The sequence below is a fragment of the Macrobrachium nipponense genome, chromosome 6, assembly GCF_015104395.2.
Source record: "Macrobrachium nipponense isolate FS-2020 chromosome 6, ASM1510439v2, whole genome shotgun sequence".
Classification (NCBI taxonomy): Eukaryota; Metazoa; Arthropoda; class Malacostraca; order Decapoda; family Palaemonidae; genus Macrobrachium; species Macrobrachium nipponense.
This window is the reverse complement of record NC_061108.1, coordinates 64,457,754-64,476,334: the sequence shown is the minus strand read 5'-3', so window position 1 is coordinate 64,476,334 and position 18,581 is coordinate 64,457,754. Positions and strand designations below refer to the sequence as shown.

The 18,581-nt window shown below is 45.4% G+C and overlaps 1 protein-coding gene across 1 annotated transcript in view; it reads right to left on the bottom strand.

Moving 5' to 3' along the window:
- Positions 1–10,497: 10,497 nt before the first annotated feature.
- The window catches only part of LOC135216540 (adenylate cyclase type 9-like), a 702,034-nt gene continuing 693,950 nt past the window's right edge, over positions 10,498–18,581 (bottom strand). Inside the window, exon 5 of the mRNA XM_064251914.1 lies at positions 10,498–10,704. Within this exon, the coding sequence (XP_064107984.1) occupies positions 10,498–10,704 (207 nt within the window). The remainder of the gene's footprint in view (positions 10,705–18,581) is intronic.

The window sequence follows — 18,581 nt, the reverse complement described above, 5'->3', positions numbered from 1 at the left end:
TCAATCATTTACCTTCATTTTGCAACAAATTGGAAGTCTCTAGCACAATATTTCTATTTATGGTGAATTTTTGAAAAAAAAACTTTTTCCTTAAATCCGCGTGCGGTAGCTCTGCCGAAAATCTCAGAAATTCTTTCGTCAGTTTGTAGTAATGTTAGCACTGTTTTATATTAGTCGTTACATAAAGTTTTATATATGAAAACGTGCGCAATTTCATGTAGAATAAAACAAAAATCAACCCATTGTTGTAGCTTCTATCAGTTTTAAAATATTTTCATATAAATCACGATAAGAGCCAAATTTCCACCTTCGGTCAACTTTGACTCAACCGAAATGGTCGGAAAACGCAATTGTAAGCTAAATCTCTTACATTGTAGTAATATTTAATCATTTATCTTCATTTTGCAACAAATTGGAAGGTTTTAGCACAATATTTCGATTTATGGTGAATTTAAAAAAAAAACCTTTCCTTACGTCTGCGCGCGGTAACTGCTGAAAATCTCAGAAATTCTGTTGTCACTTTGTCGTAATGTTTGCACCATTTTATATTAGCCGTTACATAAAGTTTTACATATGAAAATGTGCGCAAATTCATGTAGATTACAACAATAAGCAACCCATGGTTGTAGCTTTTATCAGTTTTGAAATATTTTCATATAAATCACAATAAGTGCCAAATTTTCAACCTTTGGTCAAATTTGACTCGACCAAAATGGTCAAAAAATGCAATTGTAAGCTAAAACTCTTACATTCTAGTAATATTCAATCTTTTACCTTCATTTTGCAACAAATTGGAAGTCTCTACTACAATATTTTGAATTATGGTGAATTTTTGAAAAAAAACTTTTTCCCTGCGTCTGCGCGGTAACTCTGCCGAAAATCTCAGAAATTCTTTTGACAGTTTGTCGTAATGTTTGAACAGTTTTATATTAGCTGTTACATAAAGTTTTATATATGAAAATGTGCACAATTTCATGTAGAATACAACAATAAACAACACATGGTTGTAGCTTTTCTCAGTTTTGACAAATTTTCATATACAACACGATGTGCCAAAATTTCAACCTTCGGTCAACTTTGACTCGACCAAAATGGTAAAAAAACAGACCAAAATGGTTGAAAAACACAATTGTAAGCTAAAACTCTCACATTCTAGTAATATTCAATCATTTACCTTCATTTGGCTACAAATTGGAAGTCTCTAGCACAATATTTTGATTTATGGTGAATTTTTCAAAAACACTTTTTCTTTACGTCCGCGCTGCAACTCGGCCGAAAATCTCAGAAATTCTTTTGTCAGTTTGTCGTAATGTTTGCACCATTTTATATTATCTATTACATAAAGTTTTATATATGAAAATGTGCACAATTTCATATAGAATGCAACAAAAAACAACTCACGGTTATAGCTTTTATCAGTTTTGAAATATTTTTATATAAATAAAGATAAGTGCCAAAATTTTAACCTTCAGTCAACTTTGATGCGACAGAAATAGTTGAAAAATGCAATTGTAAGCTAAAACTCTTACATTCTAGTAATATTCAATCCTTTACCTTCCTTTTGCAACAAATTGGAAGTCTCTAGCACAATATTTTGATTTATGGTGAATTTTTTAGAAACTTTTTCCTTATGTCTGCGTGCGGTAGCTCTGCTGAAAATCTCAGAAATTCTTTTGTCAGTTTGTCGAAATGTTTGCACCACTTTACGTTAGCTGTTACATAAAGTTTTTGAAAATGTGCGCAATTTCATGTAGAATACAACAAAAAACAACCCATTGTTGTAGCTTTTATCAGTTTTGAAATATTTTCAACTTTGACTCGACCAAAATGGTTGGAAAACGCAATTGTAAGCTAAAACTCTTACATTCTAGTAATATTCAATCATTTACCTTCATTTTGCAACAAATTGGAAGGTTCTAGCACAATATCATATTGTTAGTATACAATAAAGTTTTGTACATACTTACCTGGCAGATATATACTTAGCTTACGTCTCTGACGTCACGACAGAATTCAAAACTCGCGGCACACGCGACAGGTAGGTCAGGTGATCTACCTTACCCGCCATGCTGCGGGGTGGGTGGGCGGTGTATGAACCAATCCCGTTTTCTAGTCAGATTTTCTCTTCCACCTGTCTCCTGAGGGGAGGCTGGGCGGGCCATCAATCGTATATATCTGCCAGGTAAGTATGTACAAAACTTTATTGTATACTAACAATATCATTTTTGTACATGAACTTTCCTGTCAGATATATACTTAGCTGATTGACACCCTTGGAGGAGGGTAAGAGACAGCTACATAACATAGAAAAGGGAAACAACACCTGTTGTAGGATCTAAAAACCTTGGTTCTTACCTGTTTTAGGCTGAAGACTTCATAGGTACTGTCTATTAGTCTGCATTGCCTAAAGAGCTACAGCGAGGGCGTGACCTACAGCTGCCAGACTCTTTGGGTCTACCAAAGGGATTTGTTATCCGCTTACTTGGTAGAATCCAAGCAGAATCTTGTCAAAGGGGATTCGCCCGCTTACAAGACAGATCCTGTACACTACCGTTGCAAGGAGTTCAAACACAAACCCGATCACCTAACCAATCTAATGCTTGTTAGATATACGACATGAAAGAGATGCCTACCCACATCACTTTCACACAACCATAAAAACACAATACCAAAAAGGGGAAATAAACTAAAAAGGAGATGTTTCAGCTCCCTGCCCCAGCACCGAATCCGCCGATACGTACGGGCCTAACGCGAAGCACTTGTCATACGTAATTTTGACGTCTCTCAGGTAGTGGTTAGCGAAGACTGAGTTACATCTCCAAAATGTTGCTTTCATAAGATTCTGTAGCGACATATTCTTATTGAAAGCCAAGGATGTGGCAATGGCTCTCACCTCATGAGCCTTGACCTTTAGGAGCTTAAATTGATTTTCAGTGCATGCAACATGGGCTTCTTTCACAAGGCTTCTAATAAAGAAAGCCAGTGCATTTTTTGACAATGGCCTACTGGGATCTCTTACAGAACACCATAGGTTATCATTATTGCCCTTAAGTTTCTTCTTCCTCTGAAGATAAAACTTTATACTTCTAACAGGGCAGAGTCCTCTCTGCTTCTTGCCCTACGAGTGCAGATAAGCCTTGAACCTCAAAACTCCTGGGCCATGGGTTTGAGGGGTTCTCGTTCTTGGCTAAGAATGAAGGAAGAAAGGAACAAATCACGGAATCTCCTTTGAACCCTACTCTTTCTTCTAAGGCATGCAGCTCACTTATCCTCTTGGCGGATGCCAAAGCCATGAGGAACAGGGACTTCTTCGTTAGGTCTCTAAATGAAGCAGACTGAGGCGGCTCAAACCTCGAGGACCTCAGGAAACGAAGAACCACATCAAGATTCCAGCTTGGAATCCCAGCAGAAACTTTCTTGGATGTTTCAAAAGACCTTAACAAATCATGTAGATCTTTGTTGTCCGAAATGTTCAGGTCTCTGTGCCTGAACACTGCAGCTAGCATGCTACGGTAACCTTTTATGGTTGAAACCGCCAGACCACATTTTTCCCTAGGAAAAAGAGGAATTCTGCGATTTGGGTTACAGAGGTACTGGAAGAGGAAAGCTTCTGGTTCCTGCACCAACGATGAAAGACGTCCCACTTCGACTGGTAGACAGTAAGGGTAGAAGGTCTTCTTGCTGTGGCGATAGCCTTTGCAGCTTTTGCAGAAAACCCCTTCGCTCTGACAAGACTTTTGACAGTCTGAAGCCAGTCAGATTGAGAGCGGGGAGGTTTTTGTGATACCTATCGAAGTGGGGTTGTCTGAGCAAATCGATCCTTTGTGGCAGGGATCTTGGAATGTCTACTAACCATTCCAGTACCTCTGTGAACCAGTCTTGGGCGGGCCAGAACAGAGCTATCAGCGTCATCCTTGCCGCTTCTGAGGTCGCAAACTTCTTGAGTGTTTCTCCCAGTATCTTGAAGGGAGGAAACGCATACATGTCTAGACCTCTCCAATCTAGGAGAAAGGCATCTACTGCCACTGCCCTTGGGTCTGAGATCGGGGAGCAGTAAATGTCTATTCTCGCGTTCTTGGCTGTGGCGAAGAGGTCTATGTGAGGTCTGCCCCACATTCTCCACAGGTCCTGGCAAACATCTGAGTGAAGAGTCCACTCCAAAGGAAGGACTTGATTTTTCCTGCTCAGGAGGTCGGCCCTGACGTTCCTTTCTCCCTGCACGAATCTGGTGAGGAGTCTGATCCTCCTTGCCTCCGACTACAGCAGAAGGTTCTTTGCTGTTTCGTACAGGGTGAAGGAGTGCGTTCCCCCCTGCTTCCTGATGTACGCCAGGGCTGTGGTGTTGTCCGCGTTGATCTGCACTATTGCATCTCCGACATGTGACTCGAAGGCTTTTAAGCCCAGCCAAACCGCCATCAACTCTTTCTTGTTGATGTGCCAGGCCACCTGTTCCCCCTCCCAGGTGCCTGACACTTCTTTTGGTCCGAGCATCGCTCCCCAACCTGTTTCCAACGCGTTGGAAAACAACACTAGGTTGGGGTTCGGTATGTGCAGGGACAGACCTTCTACAAATCTGAGAGGGTCCGCCCACCATAAAAGGTCCTTCTTGATCTCCCTTGTGATCTTGAAGGAGAACTCTAGGTCTTGTGAGAGACGACGCCAGTTCTGGTGCAGAAAGAACTGGAGAGGTCTGAGGTGCAACCTTCCTAGAGAAACGAATTGCTCCAACGAGGAGAGTGTCCCCAACAGACTCATCCACTCCCTCGCTGTGCATGCATCTTTCTCTAGAAAGATTGTGACCTTCTCGGAGCATCGAGCTATCCTTTCTGGGGACGGATACGCCTGAAAATCCAGAGAAACCATCCGAATCCCCAGATAAATCCTCTCTTGACTGGGGATTAGTTGAGACTTCTGGAAGTTCACCAAAAGTCCCAGCGAACTTGCCATGGTAAGGGTCTTTTGTAGGCCCTCCAGACATCGTTCTTTTGACTTGGCTCTGATTAGCCAGTCGTCCAGTTAGAGGGACACCCTCACTCCCTCCAAATGTAGCCACTGCGCTACATTTTTCATTAGCCCCATGAAAACTTGAGGGGCTGTTGAGAGGCCGAAGCACAAGGCCCTGAATTGGAATACCCTCCCTCCCATCATGAACCTCAGATACTTCCGTGAAGAAGGATAGATAGGCACATGGAAGTAAGCGTTCTGAAGATCTAGGGACACCATCCAGTCCCCTGGACGAAGAGCAGCCAACACTGAAGATGTCATCTCCATGGCGAACTTCCTCTTTTTCACAAAGAAGTTCAGGGCGTTTACATCCAGAACCGGTCTCCATCCTCCTGAGGCTTTTGGAACTAGGAAAAGGCGGTTGTAAAAGCCCGCAGAAAGAGGATCGTTCACTAGTTCTATAGCTTCCTTCTCTAGCATTTGCTCTACCGCTAGAGTAAGGGCTTGGCTCATGATGGGGTCCTTGTACTTGGCCACCAACTCCCTCGGAGTCGTCGTCAAAAGTGGTCTTGATGTGAAGGGAATGAGGTACCCTTTGCGGACAATCGAGAGGGACCAGTTGTCCGCCCCTTTCTGGGCCCAGACGTCGGCAATCTTAGCAGTCTGGTGCCTACTGTTGTCTGGAGGACTTGTATACTATTTCTTTGATCTGATCGATCTAGAGAAGGTTCTCCCTCTCTTAAACGGTCTTGCTCCTCTAGTGGTAAAAGCTCTGGAAGGAGGGCCCCCTCGAAAGGGCTCCTGCCTCAAGGAAGTCTCTTTCTTGTTCTTAGCCTGGAAGGCTGCTCGAGGTTTCCTCGCCGACTGAGCCAGCATATCTTGAGTAGCCTTTGCTGAGAGAGCGCTCGAGATGTCCTTAATGATCTCCTTCGGAAAGAGCAGAGGAGAGAGTTGCGAATACAAAAGAGAGGCTTTCTGCGTGTGTGATACTGACTTAGTAAGGAAGGAACAGTACGCTGCTCTCTTCTTGATGACTCCTGCTCCAAAGAGTGACGCAACTTCACTCGAACCATCTCTCACTGCCTCATCCATACAAGTGAGGACACTATGGAGATCCTCAGGTGAAAGGGAATCCGGAGTCTGAGTCCTTTTAGCCAAAACTCCTAAGGACCAGTCTAGGAAGTTGAAGACTTCCAGGACTCGGAACATTCCCTCCAAAAGGTGGTCAAGCTCATTCATCCCCCATGTAGTCTTCGCAGACAGAAGGGCAGAGCGTCGAGAGGAATCCACCAATGAAGAGAAGTCCGAGTCTGCAGAGGAGGGAAGAACCAGGCCCAAAGGTTCTCCCGATTCATACCAGAATCCTAGTTTCCCTGTCAGTTTGGAAGGAGGAAAAGTAAAAACTGTCTTCCCTTTCTCTTCCTTGGAGAGAAGCCATTCCCCAAAACCTCTCAAGAGCCTTCTTCATAGAGATTGTTGGTTTCATCCTGACGCATGCTGAAACCTTCGTCGTTTTGGAGGTTAAAAACAATGAGAGAGGCGAAGGAGGAGCGACAGCAGAAAGGGCATCTCCAAACTCTTGAAGCAGCAGGTCTGTTAGCTTCTTATACGAAGAAACCAATGAATCCTTATTCAATTCTTCTTCTGATGGTTCTTGTTCTTCCTCAACAGAAAAACCCTCAAGATCCTTCTTAGGGTAGGCGGTCTTGTCGGATGAAGTGCGCCTATCCTTGGAGGGGCGTCTGGCAGAAGTCTGACGCCTGACAGGGGAAGCCAAAGCTTCCGGAGAGCGCCTATCCGATGAATCCTTCCTCCCCAGAGGAGGGCGATCTCTAGGCTCTTAGCGCCTATCAAGAGTAGGGCGGCTGCCTGGTGGAGAGTGCCTGCTTGGAGAGAAGCGTCTGCCAGGCTCTGAGCGCCTACCAGGCTCTAAGCGCCTGTCAAGAGGAGAGCAGCTGCCTGGAGAAGAGCGCCTGCTGGGTGAGAAGCGCCTACCAGGCTCTGAGCGCCTACCAGGCTCTTGGCGCCTGTCAAGAGGAGAGCGGCTCTCTGGCGAAGAGCGCCTACTTGGGGAGAGGCGTCTGCTAGGCTCCAGGTGCCTGAATCGAGGAGAGCGGCTATCAGGTGAAGAGTGCCTACCAGGAGAGTGGCGCCTGTCTGGCTCTTGGCGTCTGACAAGAGAAGAGCGGCTGACAGGAGAAGAGCACCTACTTGGTGAGTAGCGCCTGTCCGACTTTAGGTGCCTGTCAAGAGGAGAGCGGTTACCTAGAGAGGAGCGGCTACATGGGGAGTAGCGCCTACCAGGCTCTTGGCGCCTGACGAGAGGAGAGAGCCTGTCTCTAGAAGAGCGCCTGCTGGGAGAGGCTCACAAGTAGGGAGACTGCCGTCTGTCCAGCGCAGAATGCAAGACTGAAGAACTGAGTCTAACGGTCGGAGAATGCCTACGAGAGCTTGTTCCTTGTCTGAAGGTGAAAGGATGTCAACAGGAGCGCATCTACCAGGGGACTGGCGCCTGGACGAGGAAGGGAGTCTGTCCGGGGACGAGCGCGTCACGCGATAATCCAATCGTCCAGGAGAGAGAGCAATCTCCAACGAAGAGCGAAAGGCGGGAGAGGGGCGCCTGGACTTCTTCACAGGGAGAGAGACGTCCTTCTTATGGTGAGAACTCCCTGCCAAGGAGTCAGCCAGAGCTGAAAGCTGCGCCTGCAGACCTGCTAAAATCCGAGCGGGTGACCTCTCAAAATCCTCTACCGGGGACGATGCTCGAGCCCTACTAGGAGAAAAATACTCCTGAGATCTCCTGGGCTTCTTAATGTCCTCATCAGGCTCATCCGTAAAGCATTCAGGGCTGGAGGGAAGGACGCAAGAGGCCTCCCAGGCTCTCTTCAACGGGCGCGAGGCTTCCGAGGAGCTCCATCCGCGCTTAGGAGAGGGTGAAGACGAAGACGAGAAGCACTGACGTAAAACTTCCTTCTTGGCGCGATCTAAGGTAACCTGGGAACGTACATCAGGAGCAACCGAGGGGACGCCTGACCGGTGGGGGTTCTCCCTAACCTTCCTGCGGCTGTTGACTTTCCTCCTCCACTGGGACTAGGAGTCGGGAAGAGGTCTAGGCCTGGAAGCATTATGGAGCCGGTCAGACTCACCCTCCACTGCACTAGGGGCACTGCACAATTCACTGGCACTGTCACTCTTACCTTCTAAGGCGCAGATCTTACTCTCCATGCTGCGAATCGTGGCTCTCATGGTGGCCACTTCCGAAGGCGTATCTTCGGGTTCGATGCAGGGTGCAGGTGCTGAAACAGGTAAAGGTACTACGTCTGTTACAGGGTTATCTACCTCTAGCTCGCTAATGCGAGACCTACTAGAGCTTCTTGACGAAGCCTTCCTAACCTTATCTTTCTCCAACTTCATCAAGTAGGAAGAGAGAGACTTCCATTCATCCTCATTTAACTTTTCACATTCCTTACAAGGGTTAATGAAAGAACAATCATTCCCCCTGCACTTCATACATACAGTGTGAGGGTCTACCGCAGCTTTCGGTAGCCTTACCTTACAATCACTCACAGAACACACTCTAAACATAGCCGATTTCTTAACCTCTAAATCAGACATAATGAGCAAATCCAAAGAAAATCCAAAGAAAAATCAAAAACGGTCCACAAAGCGCGTATGCCAAGCCAAAAAGATCAGGTACTCCACCAAAAGTCAGTCTAAAACAATCCAAGGCAACGAGAAATGAATCCAATTATCGGGAGGAACCGACAACAGGTGTAGTCGGTCCCGGCAAAAGAGAAAATCTGACTAGAAAACGGGATTGGTTCATACACCCGCCACCCAGCGGCGGGTAAGGTAGATCACCTGACCTACCTGTCGCGTGTGCCACAAGTTTTGAATTCTGTCGTGACGTCAGAGACGTAAGCTAAGTATATATCTGACCGGAAAGTTCATGTACAAAAATTTTGATTTATGGTGAATTTTTGAAAAAAACTTTTCCTTACGTCCTCGCGCGGTAACTGCCGAAAATCTCAGAAATTCTTTTGTCAGTTTGTCGTAATGTTTGCACCGTTTTATATTAGCCATTACATAAAGTTTTATATATGAAAATTTGCACAATTTCATGTAGAATACAACAAAAAATAACTAATGGTTGTAGCTTTTGTACGTTTTGAAATTTTTTCATATAATTATTGATAAATAGAAAAAATTCGACCTTCGGTCAACTTTAACTCGACCGAAATGGTTGAAAACTGCAATTGTAAGCTAAAACACTTACAGTCTAGTAATATTCAATCAATTATCTTCATTTTGAAACAAACGAGAAGTCTCTAGCACAGTATTTTGATTTATGGTGAATTTTTGAAAAATAACTTTTTTTTCATCCGCGCATTACGAATTCATGCATCATTTTGTGATAATATTTTCTCTGTGTTGCTTTGATCGTTTTACAATTTATTATATACCAAAATCATCGCAATTTAGTATACAATACAACAAAAAAAATTAACTTATTAGCTTTAACCGTTTTGCTCACAGTGCGATTTGTATACAATTATATATGAAATTTTTTTTTTGCGCTGCTATATATTCCAATATTTATATATGATAATATTTTTTATTTCTGATGGTTGCATACTAAACTTCAGGCAATGACAAAAAAAGGAGCCAAAAATGAACTCTTAATCTTAAAAACTAAGCATGCTGTGATTTTTTGAAAAAAAAAAAATTTCCAGCTTCGGCGCTAACTCCCGAACGCCGCCGGCATACAAAAGACACTTTGGTAAATAGCAGCTCGGCGTTCAAGGGTTAGTGAAATAAGAAAAAAATAAATGATAGCTGAAAAAGTTATGTATGAGATGATCCAAACCAGTCTGCCAGTAGCCCATGAATCACTTGGTTTTGGGGGCATTCTTGTAGATTACCCCAATTGGACAAAAGGACTCAAGTCAGTAAATTTTCTTTTTCTGTTGTTAGGAGAATATACTAGCCTAGACTATACTATATTCATAAAGATCTTGATTACTTTTAATTAAAACAAATGACTAAATTTCAGTTACCAAGTGTAGCAAAATAATTCTTTACACCAGTATTTTCTGAATAGTTCTATGTTTATTCTGCAATGCTAAGATACCATAACAGCAACAACAAAAACAAGAATTTTTCAGTTTCCCTCACTTTATGAATCCCTGTTGTTTCATTTAAAGCTGCACCTTCCTCCGGTGGTTTAGATAATCTAAATCATCTTTTAGTAAATTCACCATGAGGTAATACGTGTGCTTTAAATGGCTAGCATTCTTCAAGCAATTCAAGAAATATCCAGGGAATTCCACTAACAAAGATCTGGGAATTCAGTAGGTAGTCTACTGTATCAGACACACAAAAATGAAGCCAATCAATTGCTTGGGACTAAGGGATCCATATGAAAATGAGCAAGAGTCCTATGCTCTTTTGTTGTCAGATAAAATACTGACATGTCAATGCTATTTGAAGATCACATACAAGCTAATTAAAAGTATTGTGTTTGTGGTGAAACATCTAATTTTTCCAAGAATCTCAAAGTCTTACTTGTGTCATGATCATGATGTGAGCACCAATCATATGGATGCAAACATGAAGGCCTATCCTCACCGACACACGAGACGCATCATTATCGAATGTCATGAGGGCATTGAGTATCTCCGAGGTAAAAGAATACAAAGTCGTCATAGCTACAGTTAAGTACAACGGCATTGGTATCACTGTGTAGATGAGTAGTAATACCTACAAAAAAAAAAAAATACACATCAAAACATCTAAGCAATGAATAAACAATGTATGTACTACAAACACACTTAGACAATTTTAATAATAATAGGATGTGAAAGAAACTACCAGAAACAATAAATGAATAATCAACACCAATTGTTTGGTGCATATAATCTCTAAAAGCTTCAGAATATTCTAATTGAGTATATTAATTGAAATGATATTGTAATGATACAATAAAGTTTGTTCATACTTACCTGGCAGATATATATACGTATAGCTGTATTCTCCGAAGTCCATCAGAATTTAAAACTTACGACACACGTAGTGGGAGTCAGGTGGTTAGTACCCATTCCCGCCGCTGGGAGGCGGGTATCAGGAACCATTCCCATTTTCTATTCAGATTTTCTATTCCCACTGTCTCCTGAGGGGAGGTGGGTGGGTACTTTGAATATATATATCTGCCAGGTAAGTATGAACAAACTTTATTGTATCATTACAATATCATTTTGTTCATGAAACTTACCTGTCAGTTATATATATATATAGCTGAATCCCACCTTTGGAGGTGGGAAGAGACAGAATAGGATTTTAGGAAACATATATACATCCAGATGATTGACATCTTGGTTCCTTACCTGTTAGCATAGCTGACTTCGTGATTACTGTCACCCAAGTCTGCTTCTGCTTTACTAGTGTCTCCAGCAAGGTAGTGATCTATGTAGCTGGTGAGTTCTAGATGATCTGTCAATGGGGGCGTGACCACAATGCGACTAGACCATTTGACCATACAATGAGGGCAACGAAGCAATAAAAATACCACCTAGCCTAGTCTACCAAAGGTTAAATCCCACAAAAACTAGGCTAAAGGAAGGGAGATCCGCCTCAGGCGGTCGACCCCACAAACATAAACACACAAAATTAAAAGCTCACCTTACCAAACTAAAGGATAGGATGAGTGCTACTTCCTGCCCCCAAAACAGTGTCTGCGGCGACGTATGGCCGAAGCGAATAGCAGTTTTCGTATGCTGTCTTCACCTCCCGCAGGTAGTGTGAAGCGAACACAGAGTTGCTACGCCAAAAGGTGGCACTCAACATGTCACTGAGTGCCATATTTTTATGAAAGGCTACCGAGGTAGAAATAACCCTCACTTCATGGGCGTTCACTTTCAACAGCCTCATATCACTGTCACTGCACGAGGAATGAGCTTCTTTGATGGTGTCCCTCAAGAACGCTAGAGCGTTCTTAGACATACGTAGATCTGGCTTCTTGACAGAGCACCACAAGTTACCAGAAGGGCCTCTACAATCCTTCGTCTTCTGTAAGTAGAATTTGAGAGCCCTGACAGGGCGCAGGACTCTCTCTGGTTCTCGACCCACGATTTCCGCCATACCCTTAATCTCAAATGTCTTAGGCCAAGTGTTGGATGGATTTTCGTTCTTTGCCAGAAGCGTCGGGCTCAAAGAACAAACGGCATTGTGGTTCTTAAAACCAACATGTTACTCATAGCTTGGATTTTGCTAACTCTCTTCGCCGTCGCCAGAGCAGTTAGGAAAACCGTTTTTCTTGTCACGTCTCTAAGTGAAGCCGTGTGAAGCGGCTCGAAACGGCTGGACATAAGAAACTTAAGAACCACGTCCAAGTTTCATGATGGTACTTTAGGTTGAGGTACCTTCGTTGTCTCAAAAGATCTTAGGAGATCGCGAAGGTCTCTGTCGTTAGCCAAGTCCAGGCCTCTGTGTCGAAAGACTACAGATAGTACACTTCTGTAGCCTTTTATCGTCGGTACCGCCAGCTTCAATTCCTTCCTCAGGTAAAGGAGGAAGTCCGCGATCTGGTTCACAGAGGTCGTGGTGGAGGAAATGCCCTTCTTTTTGCACCAGCTCCTGAAAGCGGCCCACTTCGATTGGTACACTGCAAGAGAGGAAGGTCTCCTTGCATTGGCAATCGCTCTTGCCACAGGTCTTGAAAAACCTCTCGCTCTGGCCAGCTTTTGGATAGTCTGAACGCAGTCAGACTCAGAGCGGGGAGGTTTTTGTGGTACCTCTCGAAGTGGGGCTGTCTGAGTAGATCTATCCTCGACAGAAGCGTCCTCAGAAAGTCTACTACGAAGGACATGACCTCTGTGAACCAAACTGTCGCAGGCCAAAAGGGGGCGACTAGTGTCATCCTCGTCCCCTCTGAAGCTGCGAATTTCCTCAGCACTTCCCCTAGGATCTTGAACGGGGGAAAGGCGTACAGATCTAGCCCCGTCCAATCCCAGAGAAGGGCGTCTATTGCCACTGCTCCTGGATCTAGAACCGGAGAGCAGTAAAGTGGAAGTCTCTTCGTTCTCGATGTCGCGAAGATGTCCACGAGAGGACGTCCCCACAACCTCCACAGCTTCTGGCATACGTCTTGATGTAGGGTCCATTCAGTCGGCAGCAGCTGACCTTGCCGACTGAGGAGGTCTGCACAGACGTTCTCTACCCCTGCGACGAACCTTGTAAGGATCGTAACGTCGCATGCCCTCGCCCACAACAAGATCTCCTTTGCAAGTGTGAACAGGGACTGAGAGTGTGTTCCTCCCTGCTTCTTGATGTATACCAGAGCTGTGGTGTTGTCCAAGTTGATTTGCACAATCCGGCAAGAGACTTTGTCTTGAAAAAACTGGAGCGCAAGATGAATTGCTGCCAGTTCCTTGAGGTTTATGTGCCAGGACACCTGTTCCCCTCTCCAGGTGCCTGACACTTCCTCCCCCCGCAGTGTTGCTCCTTACCCCGTGGTAGACGCGTCGGAGAACAACACTAGGTCGGGGCTCTGAAGCTTGAGGGAAACTCCCTCTGCCAGCTTCAAAGGATCGAACCACCATCTTAGGTGTTCTTTCACCTCTTCTGAGATCTCCAAGATCACATCCAGGTCGTCCTCGTGTTTCCAGTTTTCTGACAGGAAAAACTGAAGAGGTCTGAGGTGCAACCTCCCAAGGGAAACAAACTTCTTTAGCGAGGAAATAGTCCCCAGCAGACTCATCCATTCCCTCACCGAGCATGAATCTTTCCCCAGAAAGGCTGACACTTTGCTTATGCATTGCTGCTGTCGTCCCTGGGACGGAAAAGCCCGAAAAGCCACTGAATCCATCTGAATCCCCAGATAGACAATGGACTGCGATGGGGTCAGATGTGACTTTTCGAAGTTTACCAGAAGTCCCAGGGACTTCGTTAATGTCAAAGTAGTGTGAAGGTCCTCCAGACACCGGGCTTCCAAAGAGGCTCGAATGAGCCAGTCGTCTAGGTAGAGAGAGATCCTGACGTTTGAAAGATGAAGCCATCTCGCATGTTCTTCATTAACAAGGTGAAGACCATCGGGGCCGTGCTCAGTCCGAAACAGAGAGCCCTGAATTGAAATACCTTCCCCTTCAGGACAAACCGCAGGTACTTCCTCAACTGGGGATGGATCTGGACGTGAAAATATGCGTCCTGGAGATCTAGTGACACCATCCAATCCCCCGGTCTTAAAGCCCCAAAAACTGACTGAGGCATCTCCATCTTGAACCTCTGCTTGATGACAAAGAGGTTTAGGCTGCTTACATCTAACACCGGTCGCCATCCTCCCGACTGCTTCGGCACCAGGAACAGTCTGTTGTAAAATCCCGGGGATTCCAGGTCCAAGACCTGTTCTGTCGCTTCCTTCTCGAGCATCTGCTCGAGCAGATCGAAACGGATTTGTTGTTTTTCCCCTTGGTAAGAGGGCGACATATACCTGGGTGTCATAGACAGCGGGGGTGGTTTCAGGAAAGGGATTCTGTAACCCTTTTCTATGATGTTCAGCGAACATGCGTCCGCATCTCTCTCTCTCCAGGCTTCCGCAAATAACAGAAGACTGGCTCCTACCGGTGACTGAAGGACTTCTTGTTCATTTCTTCCCCCTAGGTTTCGAAGGGGCTCTGCCTCTGGAAAGGCCTCTTCCTCGAGGGGCCGGTCTCGAGGAAGATCTGCCTCGAAAGGGCTTCAGTTTCCTTGAAGCTAGAACTCCCGAGGACGTCGAAGGGACTGCAGGTCTTCGAGAAGATTGGGCAAGTAGACCTTGCGTTGCTTTCTCTTGCAAACTAGTTGCAAGGTCTTTAATCATAGCCTGGGGGAAGAGATGATCCGAAAGAGGGGCAAACAACAACTCCGCCCTTTGCGAGGGAGAAACTGACTTTGCCGTAAAATTGCAAAACAAGGATCTCTTTTTCAAGAGTCCCATGCAAAAGTGTGAAGCCAGCTCCTCCGAACCATCCCTGAAGGCCTTGTCCATACACGACATGACGCTGGACAGCTCCCCAGGCTAATCGAGTCCAGACTCCTTGACTGGGTATCCAAAACCCCAAGAAGTTAAAGACCTCTAACGTGCGAAAGAGGCCTTTCAGATGGTGATCGAACTCAGAGCTAGACCATGTCACTTTAGCAGATGAAAGAAGTGACCTCCTCGATGCGTCCACCAGACTGGCGAAGTCCCCTTGAGCAGAAGAGGGAACTCTAAGACCGACGTCCTCTCCTGTCTCATACCACATACTTGCCTTGCCGTTAAGTCTAGACGGCGGCAGAGCAAAAGAGGTCTTCCCTTGAGCCTTCCTTAGCTCCATCCAATCCTGGACTTTGCGAAAAGCTCTCTTAGTTGACAGAGACTTCTTCATTTTCACAAAACCCATGGTCTTGTTGACTTTCGATGACGAAAGTTGAGAGGGTGGAGAGCGAGGAGCAGAAGGTTGGAAAGTATCTCCGAATGCATTCTGAAGAAGGTGGGTAAAGACCTGGTAGTCTGAAGAGGCAGACATAGATGGTTGCTCATCGTCAGGTTCCTCCGTAGCGCTGCTTACCTCCAAAGGAAGAGGTAAAAGACCTTTAGGCCCAAGTCTTAAACAGGAGCACTGTTGCGAAGACGAAAGCAAAGCAGTATCGTGAGTCTCTTCCAAAGCATGAGCAGGAACAGAAGCATGAGCAGGAACAAAAGTAACACGGTGCGCCTCTTGAAGACGTGAAGAATCTTGAAGAGCGTCAGCAAGAACGCGCGAGCGTCGGTGAGCATCCACATCAGCGTCCACCCGAGCGTCAACTGGCGCGTTCCTGGCTTCCACTGGCGCATGCTTGGCGTCCACCCGCGTGCGCCTGGCATCCACTGGCGCACGCCTGGCGTTCAGCTGAGCGTCCAGTTCTAGCCGAGCTTCAACAGAAGCGTCCAGAAAAGCGTCCCGCTCCGGAAAGGCGTCATGCTTATGAGCAAGTGAAACTGCCTTCAGAGAAGAGCGAGAGACATCTCGGTGGGAAATCCTACTGCGCGAAGCAGTTTGCACGGAGGCGAACCTAGCAGGAAGGGTAACATCCTACTTAGCAGCAGAGAGAACGTCTCGATCAGGTGACGGAGCATCACGCAGCGAAGAACGGGGAGTGTCCAGAGGAGCGGGAAAGCAGTCCCTGCTCCGAGAGCTACGATGTTGCTCCCTCTCGACGGAAGAACGTTGCGAAAAACAATCCTCGCGCCCTCTAGATAGCCGCTGGGGAGCTGAGCGAAACCTAGAGGGCAACGAAACAGGCGAAAGAGACGAGCGAGGAGAAGGAGAGGGAGACTGTCTGGCCCTTAAACGAGCAGTCTGTCATCCTTCCTTCGACGACGCGGTTCCGCCTCTTTCTTAGACAGCACAGAAGCAAGTTGTTGCTGCAAAGAGCGGAGGATCTTCTCAGTAGGAGAAGACTCCCTCTCAGGAAAAGGGCTGATCCTGTGAGAAGACGAGGGGCGAGGGGACGCCTTCTTCCTTCTCACAGGACCCGCCACTGCACGATCTCTAGAGCGACTGGGGCGCTCGAAGGCGTCATCCTCGGATGGCGACCTACTCCTCTTCATGCTGCAGGAATGCAGCGAAGCTATCTGGGGAAGACCGCAGACCAGCAGAAGGAACAGGACATAGAGCGTCCCTCTCATGAAAGCTCCTCTTCAACGGGCGAGTGTCCGAGCGAGAGCTCCACCCCTTGCGCGGGGAGGAAGCCTCGGAAGACGAGAAGCACTCCTTAAGGAGGCGTGCACGCGCACGCTCCTTGGCAATCTGGGAAGTGACAACAGAAACTGCCGAAGGGACGTCAGATCGGTGGGGGTTCCCCGTAACCCTCCTTTGGCTGTCAACATGCCCTCTCCCTGAAACCTGGGAGTCCGGCAGAGGTCTAGGCCTAGAGGCGAAATAGGGCCGATCTGATGCCCCCTCCACAACACAAGGGGCACTATCACTGCACTTTGCACTCGGTTCACTTTTGCCTTCCAAGGCGAGCACTTTAGATTCCAGATTCCGTAATGACTCAAGAATCACAGAAAGGGCATTACCCTCCACAGACACTGTTTCAGGGCCCGAAGGCGGCACTACAGGGTTAGGAGAAGCAAATGCTACTGGAGGGTTAGTAGGAGAAATATCAATGCCCTGACGTTTATTATGTGAAACACTCTTGGAGGAAGACCTCCTCACCCTATCACGCTCTAACTTGCGAAGATAGGATTCATATGCCTTCCAACCAGAATCAGAAAGACATTCACACTCCTTGCAGCGATCGTTATACAAACACACATGCCCTCTACAATTCTTACATACTGTATGTGGGTCTACCGATGCTTTCAGTAGCCTCACCCTATATTCATCCTTACTAAAAACCCTGGCGCTAGCCGTACTAGACCCAGACATCTTAGTTTTAAGGAAAGTCAAGCCAAATTCTAATTCAGTCCACAAGACATGTGCCTAGCCACAGATCCAAAGTCAAAATACCAAAAATCAATCGGGATACTTAAGTAGCCAAAAGTTTCGAAAATCCAAAGACGGAGGTACTGGAAACAGATGTTTACAGTACCGGCGACAGAGAAAATCTGAACAGAAAATGGGAATGGCTCCTGATACCCACCTCCCAGCGGCGGGAATGGGTACTAACCACCTGACTCCCACTACGTGTGTCATAATTTTTAAATTCTGTCGGATTTCGGAGAATACAGCTATATATATATATCTGACAGGTAAGTTTCATGAACAAAATTTGCAGTACTGTACATGTCAACACTGTATAAGATGTATAAGAGCAATAATAAGAACTTTTATAAAAGAATGGCAATAATAATGAAAAGGATTCTAATAACAAAACAGAACTGAAAAATTCAGTTTTTTGGACAATGGTTTTTTTTTCATACAAACATATCAACCAACCATATAGTACAGCCATTTATTCACGTCCCAAGTGTTCCCATACACAAATATTCTTGTCTGGTAGACAAAGTACCAAAGTACAGCAGAAGTGCTAACAATGGTTACTCACACATGAGTGCCTTTAACCCATCAGAAGGCAGTAACTATCATCCTTATTGCTCATGTTGACCGGAAGTGAAACTGCAAGAACAAAGGGATGGACCATAATCACTAACGATTAATGGGTTTGCATGGAAAAATGTTTTTTTTTTTTTATAAAAAAAATTCTTATTTGTTTCATTACAAACCATTCAGTCTTATGGAGCCAGAATTGTCATTTAACAAGAGTTTAAGGCCAAGACTTATGTGAGTGTCCATCAGATGTAGCAGAGCAATTGGGGACTGTGTAGGTCAGGAACCAATGCTAAAAAGGTATTCTTAATGGGGGCTGTAAGTACTGAAACACCCTGAAAATAAACTGAGAGGTTAGTATTGTGTAAAAATTCTGAGATTAACATACTAACTCCGAGCCCAAGAAGCCAATCTCATGGGGATGGATGATGTAAGAGCAATGTTGACAATAAAACTTGCACAGCTATGACCTAAGTGCTAACAATTATTACAATTTTCCCTTAAATATAACATCTCAACACTTTGTCTTCTTGGCACCAATTCTTGGGATAATTAAGTAAAAGATGACCTCTGCCCCCACAAAAATTT